This window comes from Grus americana, chromosome 1, assembly GCF_028858705.1.
Source record: "Grus americana isolate bGruAme1 chromosome 1, bGruAme1.mat, whole genome shotgun sequence".
Lineage (NCBI taxonomy): Eukaryota > Metazoa > Chordata > Aves > Gruiformes > Gruidae > Grus > Grus americana.
In genome coordinates, this window is record NC_072852.1 from 219246202 (window position 1) to 219269527 (window position 23326).

The following is a 23326-nucleotide window of genomic DNA, read 5'->3' on the forward strand; positions in this document are numbered from 1 at the left end:
GGCAGGATTAAGATACCTCTGTGCAGCTCAGTCCATGACTCAAGGCCTCCACCTTACTCCCATGGTTTCCCCTGCTTTGGCCAGACATGTTCCTCAAGCCCGACAGCTCTCCACTTGCACCAGGAGTGCTGCCAGCTGGGCAGCCTGGCACCGCAGCACTGTCAGGATCTTCAGGATGTCTTCTTAGTCCAGTACGTGACCTACAAGCACACAGCACAAGCCAACCAAGCCAACAGGACTGGGAAAAGCAGGAGACCATCAGGAGAACTGGAGAGAGCCTCCATCCGGAGGACACTTGCAGCCTGCCAGGAACAGTGCTACCTGTGTGATGGGAGCCCAAGTATGAATCTCCTCCTCCAAAGGGAAGACATAAACTCAAGACTTGCCCAGTTTTACCAGCTACATGGTCAGATACATAATCATCAGCATCATCAATGGCTGCTTTGGAAGAGAGGCCTGAACTCTGTTCCCTGCTGAAAGGGAGGTTAGACTTTTTGGTCTAGAAGAGGGGTCGGCATCAGGACATCACACAGCATGTCAGCTCTGGAGTGAGATGAGATGCAAACCTCTGCTGGTCCAGCATCCTGGGTTCCCTGCAGGGCATTCCAGGGAAGTGGACTCACATGAGGCTCCCAGCTCCCTTCATACTAGGTGAGACAGGAGCGCGTGGGCAAGAGGTGGGAGCCACACTGTCCTTGGTATGTCTGTCCCCTCGATCCATGGCAGGATCAGCTCCTTTGTTTTGTGGCTTCATATTGCGTGAATATAAGGTACTGAAGCAACCTTGGTTCAGTTTTGAGTGCTGTCCCAGCTCAGCGCTTGTTTCCTAGCTGGGAAAAGCTCAATGCCCTTGTGCAGCTGAAGTGCCGGCTGCACATGCCTGTGGCTCCAATAGTTTGAATGGAGCAGCCTGTTCAGGCAAAGGAAATTTCACTGTGGAAATCAGCAAAGGAATAACAACAGGAACCTGTTAGCACAGACGCTCCACTCCAGCCATAGCTGGGTGGAGGTGAAGTATTGCACAGCCTCAGGAAGTTTGCTTTTCGTTGCTCCATTTCCTTCCAAAACTCACCTCTCTAAAAAGTTGGGTTTATCTTGGTCATTCTGATCTTGCCACAGCCATGCTGGAGGGGAGGAGGCTGGTTTTCCTCCGCAGCAGTTTAACACATGACATACAGTCACATCCTCATAAAATGAAACAACTGCTCCACCTACTACTGTCTTTTTCACAAAACAGTGAAAAAAAGCACAAAGTAGAAGACTTGAGGGCAAAGATCTGTGAGCACAGGTCAGACTTCAAACGGATCAAAATGCCATGCTTTTCCCTTCTGTAGGCCTTTTTCCCAATTAAATACAGAAACAACCTCGAATTTATTCCCATTTCCTGACCAGTTCCAAAAATTTCCCTGTGTCACATCTTTGAGACGAGAGCTCTTTGGGCTGCCATCCTCTGTGCAGTGCTCCTGCTTGGCTCACTCAAGCTGAACAGGATCAGGCTGACCTGCCGGTGCACAGGGCACCTTCAAAGCAAACCTTGGTGCTGAGGAATTGGTAATTGCCATTTTTGCCCTGAGCCCGAATGGAATTAACACCCTCATGTGAGAAGTGACAGTGGTCTGTCCAGAAGAAATAACTAACTGAACTTCCAGCCACTTTGTGCCCCCAAAGCTCCTGGGATCTCTTTCTGAGGCTCACAGAATGTGCTTCAGCTGAAGGTACATTGGATGATTATGTTCTCACGGTGCAAAACCTGAGGTTTCCGTTGCGGTGCTGTATTCGCCTCTGCTTCCCCATTTCCCGCTCGCGGTGAGGAGGCTGCACGGTGTGAGGCTCTCAGCATCGTCCCCTGCAGGTGGGTGTGCTTCGTGGGGGGGAGAGGTACTTCACAGGCTCTGTGCAGAAAAGGAAGATGCCGTTAACGATAAACACAAGATACTATCACACCATTTCAGACTCTCAAGTGCCACAGCTGCTGCTCAGCTGCAAGTTTCCAAGACATTCAGAGCAGGTTTGCAGAGGAAATACCAATGTTTTGGGTTGGATTATGTACGTACGCCTCAGCGGTGCTTTGGGTGCTGCTGCCCGTAGCCCTGCCTGGGCTCCCAGATGTTTCCCCAAGTGCTGCAGTGTTACCAGAAAGCGACAAAATAATTCACTCTCTAAGACTTATTTTGAAGTTTTAGAAAGCAGGCATTCTTTATAACAGCGCTGGGTGCGCGGGGGATAACTCCACCCAACGTGCACACCCAAAAGACAAAACTAGCAAGTTTTTATACTATGTTAATAGACATATTCAGTATATTTCCAAGTAGTGCTTATCACATTCATGGATTTTCCAGGAACTTGTTAGCATATGCTAATGTCTTTTGCCCATGTTTGTTGGCACCTCCGGGTGGTCTGGTGGTCGTCGGGGGTCTTCAGACTCAGTCCTGGTATCACATATACCTTATCCCTCAAGGCGGGTTTTGTGATCACCTTGTAACTTTCTTATCTTTGCACATCTGTTCTTCCAAGGCTGAGCTGTTCAAAATGAGATTGTTCCAGAGCTGCTTATCTTACAACTAATTATTTTCTAAGTTACAATGGTTTCCCTTTTGTTTGGTTACATCTGTTGAGCAATGGCTCTAATTGCTTGAATTAATCTTAATATTTCAATATTCACAGGTATCAGCAGAAGGAGACGGTGGTCTCCCATGGCCGTGGGAGGGGGCTCACCCTCCTGAAGCGCAGGGGGAGGGTGCCTCCTCATCGACAGTGTCAATTTTAAGGGCAGTCATGCGCTTTTTGTGATCCCCTTTGTGGTGGGATGCGCGCCCTTCATGTCACCCTCAGCTGGGGCACCTGCTGCCGCCTTGGCCAAGGATGGCGGCTCAGCGTCCCCTGGTCCCAGCCTTCAGAGCCCTCCAGGGGCTGTGTTTTCCCTGGCGGCCTTTCTCTTCACGGGGTGCCAGGGCCCCCTGTCCCCTGCCCCAGCCCCCTCGCGGGAGGGCCTGGGCTGGGCGCCATGCCGGTGCACAGGCTGCCATGCCCTCATGGGCCTCTGCCCCAGGGGAGCGGCATTCTGTGTGGGGCAAGGGCAGTAAGGGAGCAGTGGGACCGCCTCTCGCTTGGAGGATCTCGTTAAGTGTTATGTCCGGGCCTCGCTTTAGTACAATTATAATTGCCATTGTTATTGTTATACTGCTTATCGCAGGACGAAGGCGTTTTGTCCATTCGCGGGCTCCGTACGTCGCGCTCTCGCGCCGGCGTGAACCGCCCTTTCCTGTCCCTCCGCCTCCTTCTACGGGGAGGCGGGCTGTCGGCCGCCATCTTGGAAACGGGCAAGCGGCGTGTTCTTCCCTGGCGGGTGCTGTTTCCCGGGAGGACGGGGGGGCGGTGGGATGGAGGGAGGGACGAGTCTCCGGCAACGGTGAAAGACGGTGCTGAAGCCGTGGCGGTGGGGGAAGGGGACAAAGAAGGAGGCAGTGCCTGGAGCCAAGATGTCGCCCGCAGCCTCAGCCGGAGGGGTGGAGCCCTACGGCGGCGCAGCGGGGTCAGCGCAGTTGGCGGGAGCGGGAAGCGCTTAGACCGCGCTTGGCGCTGAGGAGCCGTTGAGAGACCTGCGCGCCGGGACACCGACCGCCGCCATGCACGTCGTCAAGCGGGGTGAGGGGGGGCCTCGGCCGCGGGGGGCACCGACAGGCCACGGGGGCTTCCCTCGGCACCGAGGGGAGGGGATGGGGTCCCGCCTCTCCTCTGCGGGTGTCCCCTCTCATGGCACCGAGTGTGGGGAGACGGGGTCACTCCCTCAGCTTTGGGGAGTCCCTCTCATGGCACCTGGTGTGAGGGGACAGAACCCCCCCTCGGCTTTGGGGGGGTCCCTCTCATGGCACCTGGTGTGAGGGGACAGGACCCCCCTTTGCTTTGGGGGGTCCCTCTCATGGCACTTAAAGTGAGCAGATAGCCTTCCCTTCTGTTTTGGGGGGGTCCCTCATGGCACCGAGTGTGGAAAGGTGGGATCCCTTCTGCTTTGGGGACAGCATGCATGGCACCGAGTGTGAGGGGATAGCACCCCATCTGCACTGGGGAGACCTGGAGGAAAGGAGCTCCCCCATAACACCAAGAGAGAGGGATGAGACCCCTCAGTTTGGTTTGGGAGATGCACCCCTGCCCCCTCCTCCCCATGGCAATGAGCTTTGGGCTTGGTTCCCACACCTTGGATCAAAGGAGAGTGCTCGGCCAGAGGGGGGATCCCCAGCGTTGGGGGGGGGGGGGGGTCCCCATGTCTGCAGTGGTCATCCTGAGAACTGGGTTTATGCAGAGTTTTAGGTGGGGTGGGAGTTTCTTGGCCCTGTAGCGGGTACTCACACCCCTCTCGAAGCAGTGTGAGCCCTCTGGTTTTCGTCGCTATACTGAGACGGTGCCTCTGAGCGAGGGATCTCACGTAGAGTAGATCATCTGCAGCAAGGACGTGCCCAGGTGGAGGGATAGCCTCTCTTCTCCTTGGGCCTGAACAGAGAACCTGAACATTCCCACCCCAAGCTCCCCCAAAAGAGGGCTGGCTCCTTGTGTGAGGTGCTGGGTAGGAGGACGCTGTGCTTAACTGGTTCTTAATTGTAACGGGAACCTCTTCTCCAACAGATGGACGCCAAGAGCGTGTCATGTTTGACAAGATCACGTCGCGCATCCAGAAGCTCTGCTACGGGCTCAACGCTGACTTTGTCGATCCCGTAAGTCTGTCCTTTTTCCTGCTGTCCTGTTTTCTACCCCTCGTGGTGGTCTCTGCTGAAAGCCACAGTTGTGAGCAGGTGTTACCCAGTTGTTCTCCCTGGCAAAAGCCAAGCATGGTGGCCTGCACAGGAACTCTTGGCAAATGTATTCATAATGTGTTTCTTCTAATTGTTTGTGTTCTGAGAGTTTTTGGTTCACAGGTACAGAGTCCAAGACTGGGGGGGGTAAATCAGTTTACCTATTGCAAATGGCTTTTACCTCAAACATTGTTGAAGCGATTGAGCTGCTTCTGCTTAAAACAGAGTTGTTTGTTGCTCCAGCTCACATATTTTGGTGTTGGTAGATCGCTCTCAATTTCAACCTGCAAAGCTTGAGCAAAGCTACTTGATATGGAAAGTAACTCTTGGTCCTCTCTTAATAAAACAAGGTGCCCTTCCTGTTTGACAGAACCCCCTTGTCACTATAATATCCCAACTTGTTTTTTTCGAGCTGCGTAGGATTTTGAGTGCGCATGGATCCCGCCCATGTACGCTTCTCCTTCCAAAGCCTGTGCAGAGGATGACTCCCTCATGGATCCATTGCTCTCTGTGAGACTTTTATGCAGATTTGCAGACCCAGTCTGTTCCTTTGGAGTTGCCAACTTAGACTGTTCCCATCTCCAAGATCTAATGATCTGTTTTCATGTCTTAAATTGTATCTGTAAAATATCTGACATTCATTCTGTACCAAAAAGTAGTGCTCTTCAGTCAAAGATAGAGAGCAGGAGGAGGAGCCTTAGTGACTTGCTTATTGAAACGCAAAGTATTCCAGCTTGATCTCAATGACACAGGGAGTTGATGATCGGACAGAAGCAAGATTCGTAGTCCTCCTGACTCTTGATACCCCTGTCCTAATAATGAAGCTAATCTTATATGGAGCACTGCATTCTTATTAATTCTGCAGTAGTGTGTGACATCTCTCTTCCTGGAATTGAGTTTCTCCTTTTGGGCTTGGATCTTCTTGCGCCAGATGCTTTACAAACCAATACTAAAAGTCCCTAACCTAATGTGCTTACTTTCAGAGATTAAGGTTTGAAAATTACATGTCCGGGTTTTGTGAGGCTGTTGCCGCTTCAGATGTATTTGGCAGTTACCACAATAGATCAGACCTCTCTTCTGCAGTGTAGAATATGCTCTTTCTTGTAGTGATCAGTGCTAAATGCTTGAGGGAAAAGCAGAAAATACTTCAGAGGTGGTGGATGCAAAAGTCTTTTCCCACAAAAGGCCCCAACTGGCAGATGAAGATGAGTTTAAGCCATGAAGCAAAAGCCATTGTGTCCCTTCCAGGGTTGGGGTTTTTTTGCTCGTGTTGTGAAATGATTTTAAGTGAGACACTTCCATGTCTCATCAGGCATTTATAAAGTCAAGCTTCATTTGGAGTTTCAAAACTTCCAAGCAAGTACTCTTTTAACCTGACTTTTGTCCCAGTGAACTTTGCTGCTACTCTATTCTAGCCTTTAGGAAAGTCTGCAGAGACAGAACTGTTAATGATTCCAGATTGACAGTTTCTGCTTTCTTCACTCTTTCCTCACTCTCCCTTCTGCCGCAGCGTTACTTTAAAATTTTACGAGTTGGTACTTCACCAAGAGGGTTCAATATTTTAATTTGCTTTTCTATTCAAGCGGAGTAAACAGTACTGCTTATAGTGAAGCATATCTGACATCTTAAATGGTTGAAACATCAGGATTTTTTTTCCCCCAACAACAGGTAGCTAACCTCCAGAATTTTCCTTTTTCAGGCGCAGATCACCATGAAAGTGATTCAGGGGCTGTACAGTGGTGTCACGACGGTGGAACTGGATACGCTGGCTGCTGAAACGGCTGCAACCCTGACCACCAAACACCCTGACTACGCTATTCTGGCAGCGAGGATTGCAGTGTCCAATTTGCACAAAGAAACTAAGAAAGTATTCAGTGGTAAGTCTCCTTGGGGGCACTTGGATAGCAATTAGTCAGAAAGAGAGTAGGAGTTTTAGAGGCTATAAATATGGAAATCTCTTTCTTAAGCAGAAGTTACAAAGCACCCAGGCTAACTAAAAATGCCATGGAGATGAAAAACATGAGTTTTAGGCACGTCACAAGGGAAATGAAATTGCCTGTTTTGTGAACAGTATCTGTATAAAGAGATTGATGAAAAATGTAACTGATGGAAATTAGGTTGCACCCACTTTCTTTCCCATTTATCATGTGTTATAAATTCTATAAAAACCATTGTAAGAGAAGTGCATTTTTAAGGTGAACTGATTAGTAATGGTACTGAGCAGGTAGAGGAAAAGTTGTATGTTTGTGGAGCTGGAGGGAGTTATTTTCAAGGATGGGTAGTCCTGCCTGTTAAATCCTTGAAAACAAATGACAGATGATGCCTGTGGAGGTCTGTGGATGTCCCTCTTTTTAAATACCTTTCTGTTGTAGATGTGATGGACGATCTCTACAACTACATAAACCCTCACAATGGGAAGCACTCACCAATGATCTCCAAAGAAACTCTAGACATAGTTCTGGCCAACAAAGATGTACGTAATGTTTTTTTCATTTTTAAATTTTAAAAATTCAGTGAACTAGTTCAGATAATTTATTTTTCTTAAGTAAGCTGTTTTAGGACAAAAAGCCAATGCAGAAAACAGTGCAGGTGATAACTGCTCTGTTCTGGAGAGTTAAAAAGAGAAGATGTAGGAATTTCCTTCATATGAGGATGTTTCTGTAGTAGAATCTGTTTTCTTGGATGCCCTCATAGTCATGGTCAGCACAACTAATTAATTTGAGGAAAAAGTACCTTTTGATGTAGCAGTCTGTTTTGTGTGTGTAGAAGGGAGAGATAAGGTTTGGTTTCTGATTTCAAGTTGTTCCAGGTCTGTGTTCTTATGGGGAAGTCACATTTGTATTTTGATTCTATCTTGTGTTTCTCAGTGTCTAGTTAGACTTCAGTAAAATGTAGCTAACAATTGTGCATTGTACTTGGGAAAAAAAATTGTTAAAGCTGTGCATTTGATGTTTCAGGCTACATGCTCTTCCCTACTTTATTCCCTCTGGTCTGATATCTGTTTCACTAGACCTTTGAGGCCAGAAATGTCAAACAATGATAGCATTGTTATACCTTAATGTGAGGCACAAAATACCTGATGGTAAATGTAAATTTTTCTCTGTATTATTTCCTCTCAGCGCCTGAATTCTGCCATTATCTATGACAGAGACTTCTCCTACAACTATTTTGGTTTTAAGGTAAAAAGCACATTACTCATGCTGTTTTGATATTGTTCTGGAGCTGAGTCTTTTGGGAAGGATGGGAATACTTGCAGAATCATCTAGATTTGGGCAAGGAGGGCACTGGAGTAGGTGGGACATCAGTGGCCGTGTAAAAAACGAAGAGTACCTGCACAAAGCAGTTGCTTAACTGGATGAATTATGTACTTTCTTCCTGGCTTTGTTGCGTACCCTTGGATGCTATAGTATTTTAACTGTGGGGCTCTGACTGTTTCACAGCAGATAGCACTGAATGCTGTTGAAAGCTTCACAGCTCGTGCCATTCCTCAAGGAAATAATCTGACTCTTAATAAACCAAAAAAGGATTTTGCTTTTCCCCATTGTTTTGTGTAACAGTTGTTCTCAGTGTGTTATCCCACGCGTTTGTCATCTTCCATGCTGTTGGAGCATCTCCCCCACAACCAGTCCAGTCTACTGTGCCCCCACCATCTGCTCCTCCTGCTGCCCTCATAACACGCTGTTCTTTGCGGAATCATTTTAGGGCATGACGCACTGGGCTCTCTGGAGGGTTAGCTGGGGAGTGTTTGGCTTTTCCATAGCACTGGGTACTTCAGATGGTTCTTGTGAATCTCTGTAAGAACTGGGGGTCTTTGCCTAGCATTTTCATCAACACAGCTGATGGGGAGCCTCTGGTTTGGGGGAAATAGTCTGCAATGAGGAAACAACCAGTGTGCGTAATGAGCAGAGCAGCTGCAGGAACAGCATAGGCCAGGACAGAGAGGGGACCTTGAAGGGGAATGGTGTTTCTATATGTATAGATATGCAACTCCTGGCATCCCCTCCTGCAATTACTGCTGTAATCCCTTAGGCACAAGCTTAAAAGGCACCTGCTCTAGTTGTGGACTTGGCATATTTGTCATTTGTGTGTTCAACACCCGGCGCTGCGCATTGTGATACAGGTTGCCTGGAGAGCATTATCGCAGTGTAACTAACAATAATTTAAGGAGGGATGGGGTTGTGGAAAACAAGCACTCCCTTGTCTTCTGGCCTTAATTCTCTGTGGGTGGAGAGGTAGTGTTGAACCTTGTGGCTGCGTGCTCCCTGCCGCTCTGTAATCCAAAGCATAGAGTCCTCAGTGTGGACTGAGTCCACGCTTACAGTGGACTTCTGGGTTTTTTCGGTCGTTAGTCACCTAATGTCCTATTCTGTTAACGAGGAGGAGAGGAGTGCAGGGTTGGTGCTTCTGCTGAGGCCTGGGATAAGGAGCATGAAGACGCTCGAGTTTGGAGTTAATGGGATTTTTTTAAAAACTGAAATCTGCATGTCTACTAAAATGCATTCTCTCTTTTTAAAGACACTAGAACGTTCCTACTTGCTGAAAATCAACTCGAAAGGTAAGAACTGTCTGTATCAGCTTAAAGTAGTATTTAATAGTCAAGACCGTGGCTCAGAGCAGGGGTTGAGGAGGTAAATAGGCTACGTCACAGTTTTCTGTAGTAGGTGTTCTCTGGGCATGTGCAACTTCTTTCCTTAGCCTAAGAATCTAGCATTTTTTGGTGGCAGCAGTACGCTTGCATGAAGAACAGTTGATCATTAAAGAGCAGCACGGTGGCAAGTTTACTTGGGTGTTCCAAATAATGGCAGTGGGACCTGGACGGCTGTGCCTCACCTGCCTGTTTTAAGGACCCTAGTGCTTTGAAAGCTGCGTCTTATCTAGGATTTAGAAGATGAAGTAGTTCCTGTCCAGCTGACAACTTGTTTCATAATGCTAAGCACTTTTTAATAAATTTAAATTGAAAGACCTACGGTGCTATCAGTGCCAGTTGTTGCAGGCCTTTAGTGTGAAAATCCTAGGACACCAGAAGGGTGAGAGGTTAATTGTAATATAATAAACCTAGAGAGCAATTGGATGCTGAACTGGATATTTGATTGGATTTTAACTGTTAATACAGGTGGGTTTTTTTCTCCCCCCATGAGAACTGTCAAGCATTGGAGCGCGTTTTTGAGAGGGGTTATGCAGTCCCCATCCTTGAGTTTTTCAAAGCCTGGTTGGATAAAGTCCTGAGCAAACCGATCTGATTCTCTTAGCTGACTCTTCTTTGAGCAGCAGATTGGACTAGACACCTCCCGAAGTTCCTTCCAACCTGAATTGTTCTGTGTTTCTATGAAAACTACGGCTCTTGAGTAGCCCGTTGCACGTTGTTTGTAGCTTATTGCTGTGTTCTCTACATCTGTCTGTACTAATAGTACATGTCACACTGACATTCTTTTTTCTCCTTTGCTTTTTGTGTTTAGTTGCTGAGCGTCCTCAACACATGTTGATGAGGGTATCTGTGGGGATCCACAAAAATGACATTGATGCTGCAATTGAAACTTACAACCTGCTGTCTGAGAGGTGGTTTACCCATGCCTCCCCGACGTTATTCAACGCAGGCACCAACCGGCCTCAGCTTTCCAGGTACCTTTGGCTTTCAGGTTTGCTTAATGCATAACTGGATGATGACAAAGTTTTGGAGATCGGATCTGTTCAAAGGAAATGCTTTCACAACCTCTAAAAATAGTAGCTGTGTTTCTGTGATTGTTTTATGAAGTTTTGAGAGGCTGCTGTCAAATTTAACCTCATACCTAGTGTAGTCTTTAGGGAAAAATACACCAGTTTCTGTAAGCTTCTAAAGCTAATGGAAATGCTTACATGGCTATATTTTATTTTGAAGTTACTTATGTGCATATTCTTCTGTAGATTAGAAAATGAGTCCTGGTAGTTGTTTTCTAAAATATGCTACAGTAGGAAGCATAACTGCTATGATTTTAAAAATGTTTTGCTTTGCTAACACAGGTATCAGTAATACAACTGTTGCTCATGATGTTTTCTAAAACTGTCCTTTATTCCACTTTGCAACCTATGATTTTGCTTCATTTATTTGCTTTATGTAGCATGTTAAAGACTTAGTGTTTACCCTTGTTTTTTTGCAGCCCTGGTGAAATACTTCTTGAATTCTTTTGTGTTAATCTTTGTATGCTAAAGCTATTTGTTTTCATTAGTTGTTTCCTGCTGTGCATGAAGGATGACAGCATTGAGGGAATCTATGACACTCTGAAGCAGTGTGCACTGATCTCAAAGTCTGCCGGTGGGATTGGCCTCGCAGTGAGCTGTATCCGAGCCACGGGCAGCTATATTGCTGGGGTAAGGGTGCAGATGGTGTTCCCAGCGAAGGTTAACCTTCCGGTTTCAGGAAATGTCTATATTTCAGTTGCCAAACCAATGCTGCTTCTACCGAGTCAGTTTAACACAGCAGTTAGTCTAGCTCAGTAGTCTTTACCTTTTCAGTGTGCTCAAAGGCAGCAAGTTTGGTTTTCCTTGGTGTTTTGGCTTCCTAATAGAAGTCCTTCCAAAAACAGGATCTTATTCCACTGTTTGATCAGACAATGCCAACTTATTTATGTATTAGCCACCTATGAACATGCTCAGAGACTCGTGCATTGGCCCTTTTCCTTTTCGTATGTCTAACTGCTCAAGATCATCTGTGGACGTAATTTTTTTGTCACAGTGTATGTAACCTCTGCAGGCCTTTAGGTTGCATAATATAGAGGAAAGAAGTTAGAAGGTGTGCTTTATTAACTTTGGGAGTAGTAGCTGATATATACATTTTTGCCTATTTAAAAAAAGGCAGGGGGAAGGAGCTACCAAATAATGGATTGGGGTGGTCAGTTCCTAGCTTTCAGTGTGAAAATTTTGCAGACTGCTGAAAGACGTACAGAAAATGTAGACCCATCTCTTCAGGCGCTTGCTTTTCAGTATTGATGGTTTTCCTGTGCCTTTGCAGACAAATGGAAATTCCAATGGGCTTGTTCCAATGCTGAGAGTCTACAACAACACTGCCCGTTACGTGGATCAAGGTGGTAACAAGGTACTGGCTTTCCATTAAATTAGGGTGAAGAAGGGAAGCTCAGGTCAGAGGGAGAGGTTCCACACCTGTGAAACATTGACCCAGTAACATTGGTGAGCTGATGAAGTGGTTGTAGATGGCACATAATGAAAATTGGGCATTTTCCCCCCTTCTTGTTGATATTCTGGTGTTCCCCTTTCACTATGCATTTTATCATGCAGGTGTATCTTTTGGTATATGTCTGCTGCATGATGTGCACCTGTTAGATCAGCCTCTTGCGCTGGTTATTAGTCACTCCTTGAACGCCCTGTAGTGAATTCAGGTGTAAGGCTGTAGAAAGCTTCTGGATCTGTATCCTTTGCTTTGGATAGTCCAGAGGTCAGTGGAGGCATGACTCAGTAACTCTAAGATTTGTCAAGCTCCTGTTGACACAGAGGAAATATATTTTTGGTACTAAGTAATTTTTATTGAGAATCTGGAACTAGTAACATGGCCCAGTTCCAATAAGTGAGAGCAGCAGTAACACAAAAAAGCATATTGAAATTGCCTTAACGCAACTGTCAAACTAAGCTCCAGGTAGCTGAGGGTATTGTGTGCACTCAGGAGCAGTGCAGATTTTATTTTCAAGGGAAGCTTGTTCTGATCTTGACTGTGTTTTATGTGTCAGAGACCTGGGGCTTTTGCCATCTACCTGGAGCCATGGCATTTGGACATCTTTGAGTTTCTTGACTTAAAGAAGAACACTGGGAAAGAGGAGCAGCGAGCCAGAGACCTTTTCTTTGCCCTCTGGATTCCTGATCTCTTCATGAAGCGAGTTGAAACGAACCAGGTAAGAAGCTCGATAGCTGCGGAACAGGTCTGTGAGTGGTGGACTGGGTGACCAGCCGGGGATGGAGTTCATGGAGGGTTGCAGAGCTGCCTTCCTAGCAGCAGAGGAGCTTCATGAAAGAGCTGCTGCACCCCACTTGAGAACTAGGCAGTGCAGGTGGAAAATGGAGTTGGAGAGCTCCAGTGGGATACTTTGCTTCAGTGCTTAATCTTGCAGCCAATGACTTAAGTACTGATACTAGTACGCTAGATTTTTACTCTGGAGTTTCCTTAAACCATCAAAGTCTTCTCAGTAAATTGGTCTTTATATGACTGCTTGTATTTGCTTTGAAATGGGTTCAATCTTGAGAACTAGCCATTTCAGGACTAAAAATGCAGTTTTGTCATAAATACTCATATTATTCTAAAATAAATCTGACTGGTCTGATAAACGTCTTCCCCATGTCTGCTGGCAGAGTTGGTTCCTAGTTTTTCAGGATGGGAAGTGTAGTTTGCATGTTCCTGTTTGCAGCAGGATCTGCTATTGAAGGTGAATGCCTTTAATTAACATGGTGCCTAAAGATTTTCTCTGAATATTTTTTCTTCTTGCAGGACTGGTCCTTAATGTGTCCAAATGAGTGTCCTGGCCTGGATGAGGTTTGGGGAGAGGAATTTGAGAAACTGTATGAGAGGTAAGAAAAGTGAATAGATTTTGAAGTGGTCATCCATTCACAGGACTGCCCTTGTGTGGTATCTGGGAGCCAAAGCACAGGTTTGTGGTGTTGGCTCACAAATGGTCAGTGAGTTCCATTATCAGATTGATAAAATGACAAAGATGGGAAATGTTGTCTTACTGTTTGCCTCAAACCATGACCTGTTCAGGATAGAACTATGCATGAATGATTGGTTTAGCTTGTGAGAGGGAAACTCTGAAGTGATCCCCACTTAAAGCAGTCGATGGCTTTGTTTTGAGCAAGTTGTACAGGATGTTGTAGTGAAAGATTTCTATTTCCTTTAAACAAGGACAGTTCAGAGCTCACACAGTTCAGAAGTGAATGGTGTCTTACCTGCCTGAGAACTTGATGTTGTGTTAAAAATGATTGTCTTTCACTGCTAATTTTGGAGAGCCTGGGATTTGTTAAGCTACATATGCCGTTGCAGTTATGAGAAGCAAGGCCGTGTCCGCAGAGTGGTGAAGGCCCAGCAGCTCTGGTATGCTATCATTGAATCTCAGACAGAGACCGGCACGCCGTACATGCTGTACAAAGACTCTTGCAACCGGAAGAGCAATCAGCAGAACTTGGGGACCATCAAATGCAGCAATCTATGTACAGAAATAGTGGAGTATACCAGCAAAGATGAGGTAGGTGGAGGGCAGGAACTCGTAGCATTCAGGAAAGCTGTGACTGCCCCTGTTGCGCCTTTCTAGAATATGTCTGACTGTTGGCTGGGGAAGGGAACAGGTAGCTAAGAAAATTCTGGGGATGTTTTGACTCAAGTACTTACAGCTCTTGCACTGACTCTGGGGGTTTCCCCTCCCTGCCAACTCCCACAGAGGATTTGGTATAAAACAAGATAGCCATCAAAGTGAAACTCTGAAAGCTGGAGGGAGAAGTGAGCTCTTGTAGCTGATGTAAGCACCCCTTCAGCTAATGATTTAGTAAAACATCAGTTAGATTTCAGTAACAATTCCCCCCAAGTTCCCTGTGTACTATCCTGTCTTGGTGCTCTACGGATGTGCTGTGTTTGGACTGCAGCATTGCTAACCAAGGTGAAGGAAGGACATAGAAATGAGTTAGTGCTAGTACAGCATGGGGAATTTCTAGTGCAGCAAAGCTCTTGAGGCTGTTGGAACTGAAAGTATCTGTTTCTACTGCCTGAGCCGCTAGTTGTTCTTTAGCTCACACTCTTTGGCATATTCGTAAAATCCTGAGTAGAAGAGATGGAGACCCGTCTTGCCTGCTTGCACTGCACAAGAAATATTAGCTTGTTTATTTTTTCTGGGGCTGGAAATAATATTAGCGTTAAAAATTGTTCCAGAAAATGCCATAATATAGTCTGGATCTCATTGAGATCCGCTGCTGGCTCTGGCATCACAAGAGATACTTAGACTGGTTTTCTGGAAAGATGGCTTAGGGGCAACAGGATTGACCAAGCCAGAGGGCTGAATTTCTGTGGTGGTATTGGTATCTACTGAGTTGCAGAAAGGGTAAGAACAATTCAAAAATGTTTAGTAGATATCAATATCACCATTGATATTCCTTCCAGAAGGACAGTACAGAAATGAGGAGTGCACTTTTCCAACCTCATAGGTTGCTTGGTTCTTTGTGTCTCTGGGGCTGAGATTGGTTTTTTGCGTGGGGTGTTGGCTGGCATGCCTGTTTTCACTGTGTTTTCTCCACAGGTTGCAGTTTGTAATTTGGCCTCTATCGCCCTGAACATGTACGTCACTTCAGAGCATACATACGATTTCAAGAAGCTAGCTGAAGTCACTAAAGTTATTGTCCGAAACCTGAACAAAATCATTGATATCAACTACTACCCTGTGCCAGAGGTGAGTGCCGTGCTGAGCTGGTACGGGGCTGAAGGTGTGCTGAGAGTCTGGTGACAAACGGCCTGTTCTGAAGCGAACCCAGTTCAGTCTGGGGCAGGAGGAATCAGCAGGGGATTTTGTAAACCTGCTTTGGCAAATAGTTGGGAGTTCCATGAACTACCTGTTGGCAGACGTGACCTGTTGTTAGTGACTTCTTAAGCTTCAACCCAGAATGATTCCTTAGTGAAGCAGTTGTAGAAAAAGCCTCCCCTTGATGGTTCTGCAGTTGGATTTTTTTTTTTTCTGTGTGTGGATTTCCATAAGGCACAGAACAGCACTAGGAGTAGAGTGGAAAGTGGAACAGAGAGAAGGATCCTGGAAAGATCTCTAGAAGTTGTAACTCAGTCTTGAGTTGTTGATTTTATCCATTTTTGGGAGGGTGCATAGACTGCTTTCTGGAAGGAAAGTGGGGAGAGAGTTGGTAATTGTTGAAGAGCAGTGGGAGCAGGGTTTGTTGCAGTGCAAGAACATAGAAGAGCAAGCAGCAGAGCTGGGCAATGGAGAGGAAATAAGCGAATACCCAAAGCGTGAAGCCAAACCTGATGAGGATCAGATTTTTCTAGCATGTACAATTTGAATGTATGTGTCTTCGTGGGCCTGTTGGTGGGTTTTTTGAGGGGGGATTTGTTTGTTTTGGTTTTTTTTCAGGAAGGGCTTAGTGTTCACTTCTAAATCAAGGTTCCCTCTGTGTGTCAGGTCGAGCAATTAAAATCAGTGATTGCTTCTAATAATCTGGGTCCTCAGATTCCTGCCTCACCAAACAGCACACAGTGGGGAACTGGGCAGAATTGGGAGGTGGGTTCTTGCAGCAGAATGGACGGCCCATAAAAGTTAAGGCAATGGTACAGATGAAAGTTTCTCTCAGAGGGCCTTTCCAGCCTAATTTACTCTATGATTCTATGTAGTTCTGCTAAAGGTAATTACTGTCTTTGTTTGAATGCCACACAGGCTGAACGCTCCAACAGACGCCATCGTCCCATTGGCATTGGTGTGCAGGGCCTGGCAGATGCTTTCATCTTGATGAGGTACCCCTTTGAAAGTCCCGAGGCCCAGCGCTTGAACCAGCAGATTTTTGAGACCATTTATTATGGTGCTTTGGAAGCCAGCTGTGAACTTGCCAAGGAGCAAGGACCGTATGAAACATATGAGGGTTCTCCTGTCAGCAAAGGGGTAAGTACCAGGAACTGTCCTGTGTTAGGGCCAAAGCAGATAATGGGACCGTGCCTGGTCTTTGCTACAGGAGGAGATGTAGGACTGAAACACCTTAGGCTGCTAATATTGCAACGGTACAAATGGTGCTGGAGTTTTCCTCCATCATTTGGCTGCTTAAGTGCAGTAAGAAATGTGTAAGGTAATCTGAGGTGCAGAGAGCAATAAAAGAAAAGCAAGACTCAGCCTGTGCTGGCTCTCCTGTCTGGGTGTTTGTCAGATTATGGTACAGGAGCTTCACTGAGGCCAAATTGTAGAGAACAGTTATTAGGAATAACCGGCCAATGTACAACGTGATTTCTAAAACATGGAGAAAAGAGCACCCTGTCTAATTTGGACTACACCTGTGTTCTTCAGATTCTTCAGTATGACATGTGGAATGTCACCCCATCTGATCTTTGGGACTGGAAGACTTTAAAGGAGAAGATTGCTAAGTGAGTAGTCTTGCACAGTTTGTATTGGATGTAAAATGCATTCGATATGTTCTCATTGACTAAACCCAAAAGATAGGGCGCAAGTCTGAAATGGTCCTATGTGTTCCCTGCCCCAGTAGATCTTTCTTCAAAATTGTTTTGTGGATGGTTTCTTTCGTTTTTGTTCTTACAAGCCAGAACAAGCCCACCCTCTAGACTCTGATTTAGCTGAGCTCTTATTTCATCTTGGATGCATCAGCAGAATGGTTTGTGTTCCAGTTAAACAAATGTAGTGATGAGTGGGACAGAGTCAGCCGGGATTGGGAACTCTTTCCCCACTGACAGGGAAAAGCAGCTGAGCCTTGAACATCCTGAAGACAGGAATCATTACAGCGTGAAGTGCCTGTGATTAATTTCTTCAATTGGTGTGGGTCTTAATTTTTCAGTTTAGTAACTCTGTCTGCTGGCTCGTGTATGGAGAAGTCTCAGGTTCTTCATGGGCTGCTCGTTTTGTTTTTGCCTGAGTGCCGTGGAGTTGTGTGCCGAGAGACTTTCTATGCACCCTTTCTCATGACTAAATAATTTGGGAAAGCCTTTGATTAAAGGCGAAAGTAGCAAAGACTTTAGTTATGCTTCCATGTTGCTCTACATTACAAGTTTTCGGAGCTTCCTTTTTTTTTACTGCAGGTAATCTGAGGGTGTGCAGGTTACCCCGAGGAGATGAGATTTCTGAGCGTGTGAGCTGAGAGTTGCCTATACTGGCCCTCTTAGCAGACAGTGTATAAACTGTGCTGTTCTTGGGCCTTTTCTGTCCTGTCTCACTTGGTTGACGCTTTCTAACTTTTGTTACTAGATATGGTGTCAGAAACAGCCTTCTCCTTTCTCCCATGCCAACTGCTTCTACTGCTCAGATTTTGGGCAATAACGAATCCATCGAGCCCTACACCAGTAACATCTACACACGCAGAGTCCTCTCGGGAGAGTTTCAGGTAAGCGAGGCAGCTATGGGAAAGAGCTTTTCTGGTTTTGTGTCTTTGATGACTTTCACTGCTAAGACAGACCAGATGGAGGCCACGCACTTGGTAACTCAGTTCAGTTAGATGTTTATGTCGAAAGCCAAAAGCGCCAAGGGGAACATCTAGCCTGTACTATGTGCTGTAGTAGTGCAGTTTTACCTATTCCAGAACAGGCATTGTGGAATATGCAAAATGGTAAAGAAGTGCTGCTTTTCTCTCTTCATGGGGCCTCAAGATGGCCTGCAGGAATACTTGCTAAATGAGTGATGATTAGTGAAATTATTGACATGCATGCTGTGCGAAGAGTAACTGAGAGCACAGTGCTGCTTTGCCCAGGCCAGAGGAAAGAGCTGTATGTAAAGCCCCAAACAAATCTGAAGAGGTCATGTCAAAGCTGTAGGGGTCTGTCATTGAGGGAGGAGTTTGAGTTCTGGAGGCTGGAGTTAGCAAAGAGCTCTATATGAGACAAGGGGAATATCTGACTGTTAGGGAGGCCTGGTCTGTCCTACATCCCCCTGGCACGTCCCCTCATGGATGTTGGGGTAAGCACTCCATTTCCTCCTGCCTGCATGACCAAATCAGACGTGTGGTGTGGTCAGAACAACAGGTTTACTAACCTGCTGCACTGTGTAGGTCAGGTGCAGGGTACCCCCAAACAGTCCTCGCAAGCAAATGTTCATTGCTTTTTTTCCTCCAAATAAACAGCTTGCACATGTTTTGTTCCTTCCCCTTCTGACCCCAGTCTTGATGATTGTTTACACCCTTATTTAGTAATTCAGGTTGTGGTCGGTGGCCCTTGTAAGTCAAGATCTTTCCCTTTCACAGCTTTTGGCATTCCTCATGAAGGGGAGTTCCATACACTCTGCCTTCACAGTTGTAACATCCAGCAACTTCTCCCATAACTGTTCTACTAGTTTACCCCAGGTTGGTGTCAGCCAGGCATTGCAGACAACGTTCTGTAGCCTGCAGTGGCCAGCAGCAGCTCACATTTGTTACCCTGTTCTAACCTTGGGCCTACTCTGGCCCTCTGCACGCAAAAGCTGACTGAAGAGTGAAAGTTTGTCAGTACTGTACAAGGTCTTGTTTACCCACTTAAAAACCTGTGCACACTGGGGTGGATTTGCCTCTTCTAGGAAGGTCTGTCTGTGCTGTATGAGGGTGTACGGCTTAGCAGAATATACAGTGCTTTTGTTCTTTGGCCTTTGCCCCTTACAGGTTGTGAATCCGCACTTGTTGAAAGATCTCACAGAGAGAGGCCTGTGGAATGAAGAGATGAAAAATCAAATCATTGCTCACAATGGCTCTATCCAGGTATGCGTGAGAAACCAGGGAGAACGGCGCAGGGATTCCTACTAGTCTGGGAAGTGCTGGCTGGGAGCTGATTTGCCTCATGCTGCTTTTGAGCTCTGCTGTGTACGAGTGACTCACTAGCCTGGGGAGGAAAAGCTGTAAGGTGTAGCATTTCTATTAGAAATATGAGGGGATGTGTCTGATCTCGGTGGTAATTTTTTCCTGCTGGAGCCTGCCCGTGTAATAGAGAAGCCCAGTGGAAATGTACTACTAATTTTTGCTGAAGCAAATACCGAGTCAGGGTGCTTTACTTCAGGCAGATTCTGCAAATGTTTGGATTCCCATTTATCATATAGAAAGGGGTAATTTCCTAGCGGGGAGTAGGCTTGAGACAGGAGCTCAGTATATGACATCCAGATCTAGAAGTTACATGTAGAAGAGTCTGTGTGGGTTGAATCATTTATGCTGTGGAGTTTGAAATGCTGCTGTGACTGTTGTGCTTGGAGTCATGCATGCTGACAAAGTGCATCCCACCCGTCAGGAATTTTGGGGTGGGTACTAGCTGCTGGATTGCTTCTTGTAAGACCTCCCAACTACTTAGGACAAAACAGTAATGGGCTGTTTGCAAACAGTTTTTTTGTCTCTCAAATTCCCCAGAATATGCTGTCCTGTTTCAGCAAGTAAGGTTTCTTTATGCTTGGATGCTTTCAGATACAGGATATTTGGATTCAGTGATGGAGTTCAGCTGCAAAAAGCCTTAGTTCTAGTGAGGATTGCTGAAGTCTCAGCAATCGGTGAAGAATTTGATTTTATAAATATGTATGTTTGGGGGGTCGCTGGTTACACTGCATTGGGAAACTCTTCCTGTTTGTTTTAGAATATACCTGAGATTCCTGATGACTTGAAGCAGCTCTATAAGACAGTGTGGGAAATCTCCCAGAAAACCATCCTCAAGATGGCAGCAGACAGAGGAGCTTTCATTGATCAGAGCCAGTCTCTCAACATCCACATTGCAGAACCCAACTACGGCAAACTCACCAGCATGCACTTCTATGGGTGGAAGCAGGTACACGGGCGGGACAGGGGGCTTGTCCAGAACAGAGAGCAAACAGGGGCTGATACGTTCTTTCATGGAAAAAGTTGGTCTCACTGATTCTTAGAAGGGCAAATGGTCGTTTCCTTCCAAGAATCCTGTCTTACCGGTGGAATATCTCTCTAGAGCAATAAAGCTGTGGATGCTCGCAGCGTTGCACCCATTAATCCTGACTTCTGGACATGGCTGTGAGGCCGATACAGTGGTACGGATTAAGGGAGGTCAGCCTCAGCAGTTCAGGATTTGGCTGTGTTGCTTGCCTGACCTCCAGCTGGTTCCAGCTCTTAGGGTCATGCTTTTGCTCTGCAGGGTCTGAAGACTGGCATGTACTATCTGAGGACAAAACCAGCTGCTAACCCCATCCAGTTCACCCTGAACAAAGAGAAACTCAGAGAGCGGGAGAAAGCCTCCAAGGAAGAGGAAGAGAAGGAGAGGAATAAAGCAGCCATGGTGTGCTCCCTGGAGAACCGGGATGAGTGTATGATGTGTGGCTCCTAATGATCCACCCTGCAGTGCCAGCAAAGCCTTTCCACCTGGCTGGAGCCCTTCTAAGATAGAAGTGTAACCTCAGGATGTAGAGGCTTGCTGGAACTGTGGCAGGGGGTGGAGGGGTGATCACCGTAGTGTTGTAGCTTCCCCATCCTGTTGGGGATTGGTGCACAGGTATGGATAGGGTGCATAAGAAGTTTGTATATTGCTTTAGTAGCTGGGCTTCCTGGAAACTTAAGTGCTCTTGAATCGTCTTACATTGAACCCCATAGGCAGGACTTCTCCTGAACAGACAGGGAAGGTGCTCGTGCCACTTTACCTTAAAGAACTGTCCTGGGGACTTCAGACAGTTCTTTTCATTTATTAAAGACTGTTACTCATATCTTCAGAGAAGGAAGTGGACCTGACTGATACCTTTTCCTTTGCTGTGATAAGACAGCAGGAAAACATCCCTAGGCTAGGTGAGTTGTGCGCTTCCTGTGCTGTCTGTCGTGGCAAAGGCACGATTTCTGTTAAGCTTAGAAAGCTGGAGTGCGGCAGCACATCTGCCAGTGAGACCCTTCTCCCACCATTTCTTATACTCCTCACCCCCTCCTCCTCTTCCAAAAAGCTTTTTGAAGGAGCAGACTGGTGGTAGGAGCGTAGCTACCTGGAGAGTTCATCTTCTCCATCCAGCTTGACGAGGCACGAGTGTTGCATTGGGTAAATGTTCCTTTTCATTTCTGGCCCGGGAATGGCAGAACTGCTGCAGTACGTTTCATTCTGGATTCAAACCTCACTCTAATTTATCAGTCAGTTTGCTGGTAATGGGCATCCACGCTGTCCTTGACCAGAAAGCCGTCTGAATTGCACATGCCTTTTTTTTTTTTTCCCTGCAAGAGTTGCATTTGTCCACCCAGCTAGTTATTTGATCCTTTAACAACAATAATACATTTTTACTTAGCCATGTACTTAACTCCCTGCTCTAATGCAATGGGGCTTCATCATCCAGTTCTTAAATATTTATTGAATTCATGTACCATACAACTAACCCTGTAATCCAGCCAAACTCAATAAAATGTGGACTGTCAAAGGAATGAGCAGTGGTCTCTTGGGAACACTTTTTTTTTTTCCGATTTAAAGTGAATTGTAGCAGCTGGAGGCTGGGGCATGTTTGTGAGCCCCGCACCCCCTGCACACCGCTCCTTCCCCAGAACTGTCTGAAGGCTCCTGTGGGGTAACGTGAGGTGTGTGAGCAGAACCCGGCCTCGGCTGGGGCAGCCGTGCTTAACTCAGTAGGGTGTCTGTGTATCGTTTTGAAGGTTTGGGCTTAAGGTAACTCTAAGCCTGTGTTCCAGTGACGTGTGGAGGAGCTGTGCTGAGCTCACAGGGCGAGTCTGGGACTGTGCTAGAGGTAAGGCTTCAACTCTTGTGGTTTGTTTTCTAGTCCAGCGCTCGCCCTAGTTCTTCTACTTCTGATTTCTCTTAGAAGGGCACCACTTAGGCCTTGGGAAGTGGCACGCTCTGCTTCCAAAGGAAGAGTTGTGTCTAATCGCCACTACTGGCAGCAGTGCTGCCCAAGAAGTGTCACCGAAAAGATTCTGAGGGGACATCCGTGAGCCAGCAGCGTGCCCTTGTGGCCAAGAAGGCCAGTGGTGTCCCAGGGTGTGTGAAGAGCATGGCCAGCAGGTCGAGGGAGGTTCTCCTCCCCCTCTGCTCTGCTCTGCCCTGCCCTGGTGAGGCCACAGCTGGAGTTCTGTGTCCAGGTCTGGGCTCCCCAGTTCCAGACAGACTGGGAACTACTGGGGAGAGTCCAGCGGAGGGCTGCGAGGATGAGGAGGGGCCTGGAGCATCTCTGGTATGAGGAAAGGCTGAGAGAGCTGGGGCTGGTTAGCCTGGAGAAGAGAAGCCTGAGAGGGGATCTGATCAACACTTATCAATATCTAAAGGGTGGGTGTCAAGAGGAAGGGGCCAGACTCTTCTCAGTGGTGCCCAGCGACAGGACAAGGGGCAACGGGCACCAAGTGGAACACAGGAAGTTCCACCTGAGCATGAGGGAAAACTTCTTCCCTCTGCGGGTGACCGAGCCCTGGGACAGGCTGCCCAGAGAGGTTGTGGAGTCTCCTTCTCTGGAGAGATTCCAAACCCGCCTGGACGCCATCCTGTGCAACCTGCTCTGGGTGATCCTGCTTTGGCAGGGGCTTGGACTGGATGATCTCCAGAGGTCCCTGCCAACCCCTACCAGTCTGTGGTTCTATGACAGAGCCTTTTGACTAAAAAAATCCTCTTCCGAGTGAGTTTTGGAGAGTTCAGAAGTTGCAAGGGCTGGAGCAGGAGTGATGGGGAAGCAGAATCCCCATCAGAACATGCTAACCTCACCTGTTGGATGTGGCAGGGAGAGCTTGGTGAGAACTGGAAAGCTATGTGTAAGGCTGTCAGCAGGTATGTGGAAAGGTATGGATGGGCTAGAGGAAAAACCTGCCCAGGAGCCGCTGCTTGGGCCAATGGATGGGCTTAGTGAAGCAAAGAAGATGCTTGTGTGTGCCTGTTCTCCGCTGGAGAATGGATGCGGTCCTTTCCCCTCTGCTGCTCCTGCCCATCT

General features: G+C 46.8%; 1 protein-coding gene across 1 annotated transcript; it reads left to right on the forward strand.

Moving 5' to 3' along the window:
• Positions 1-3290: 3290 nt before the first annotated feature.
• On the forward strand, positions 3291-21821 carry RRM1 (ribonucleotide reductase catalytic subunit M1). Its single transcript, XM_054813876.1, has 20 exons — positions 3291-3346; positions 3493-3645; positions 4621-4709; positions 6487-6664; positions 7160-7260; positions 7907-7966; positions 9303-9342; positions 10244-10406; positions 10991-11132; positions 11773-11856; positions 12503-12664; positions 13255-13334; positions 13804-14005; positions 15047-15196; positions 16184-16405; positions 16802-16878; positions 17711-17846; positions 19089-19184; positions 20041-20229; positions 20566-21821. The coding sequence occupies exons 2-20, from the start codon at positions 3627-3629 to the stop codon at positions 20752-20754; spliced, it is 2379 nt and encodes a 792-aa protein (XP_054669851.1). The 5' UTR covers positions 3291-3346; positions 3493-3626; the 3' UTR covers positions 20755-21821.
• The last annotated feature ends 1505 nt before the right edge of the window (positions 21822-23326 follow it).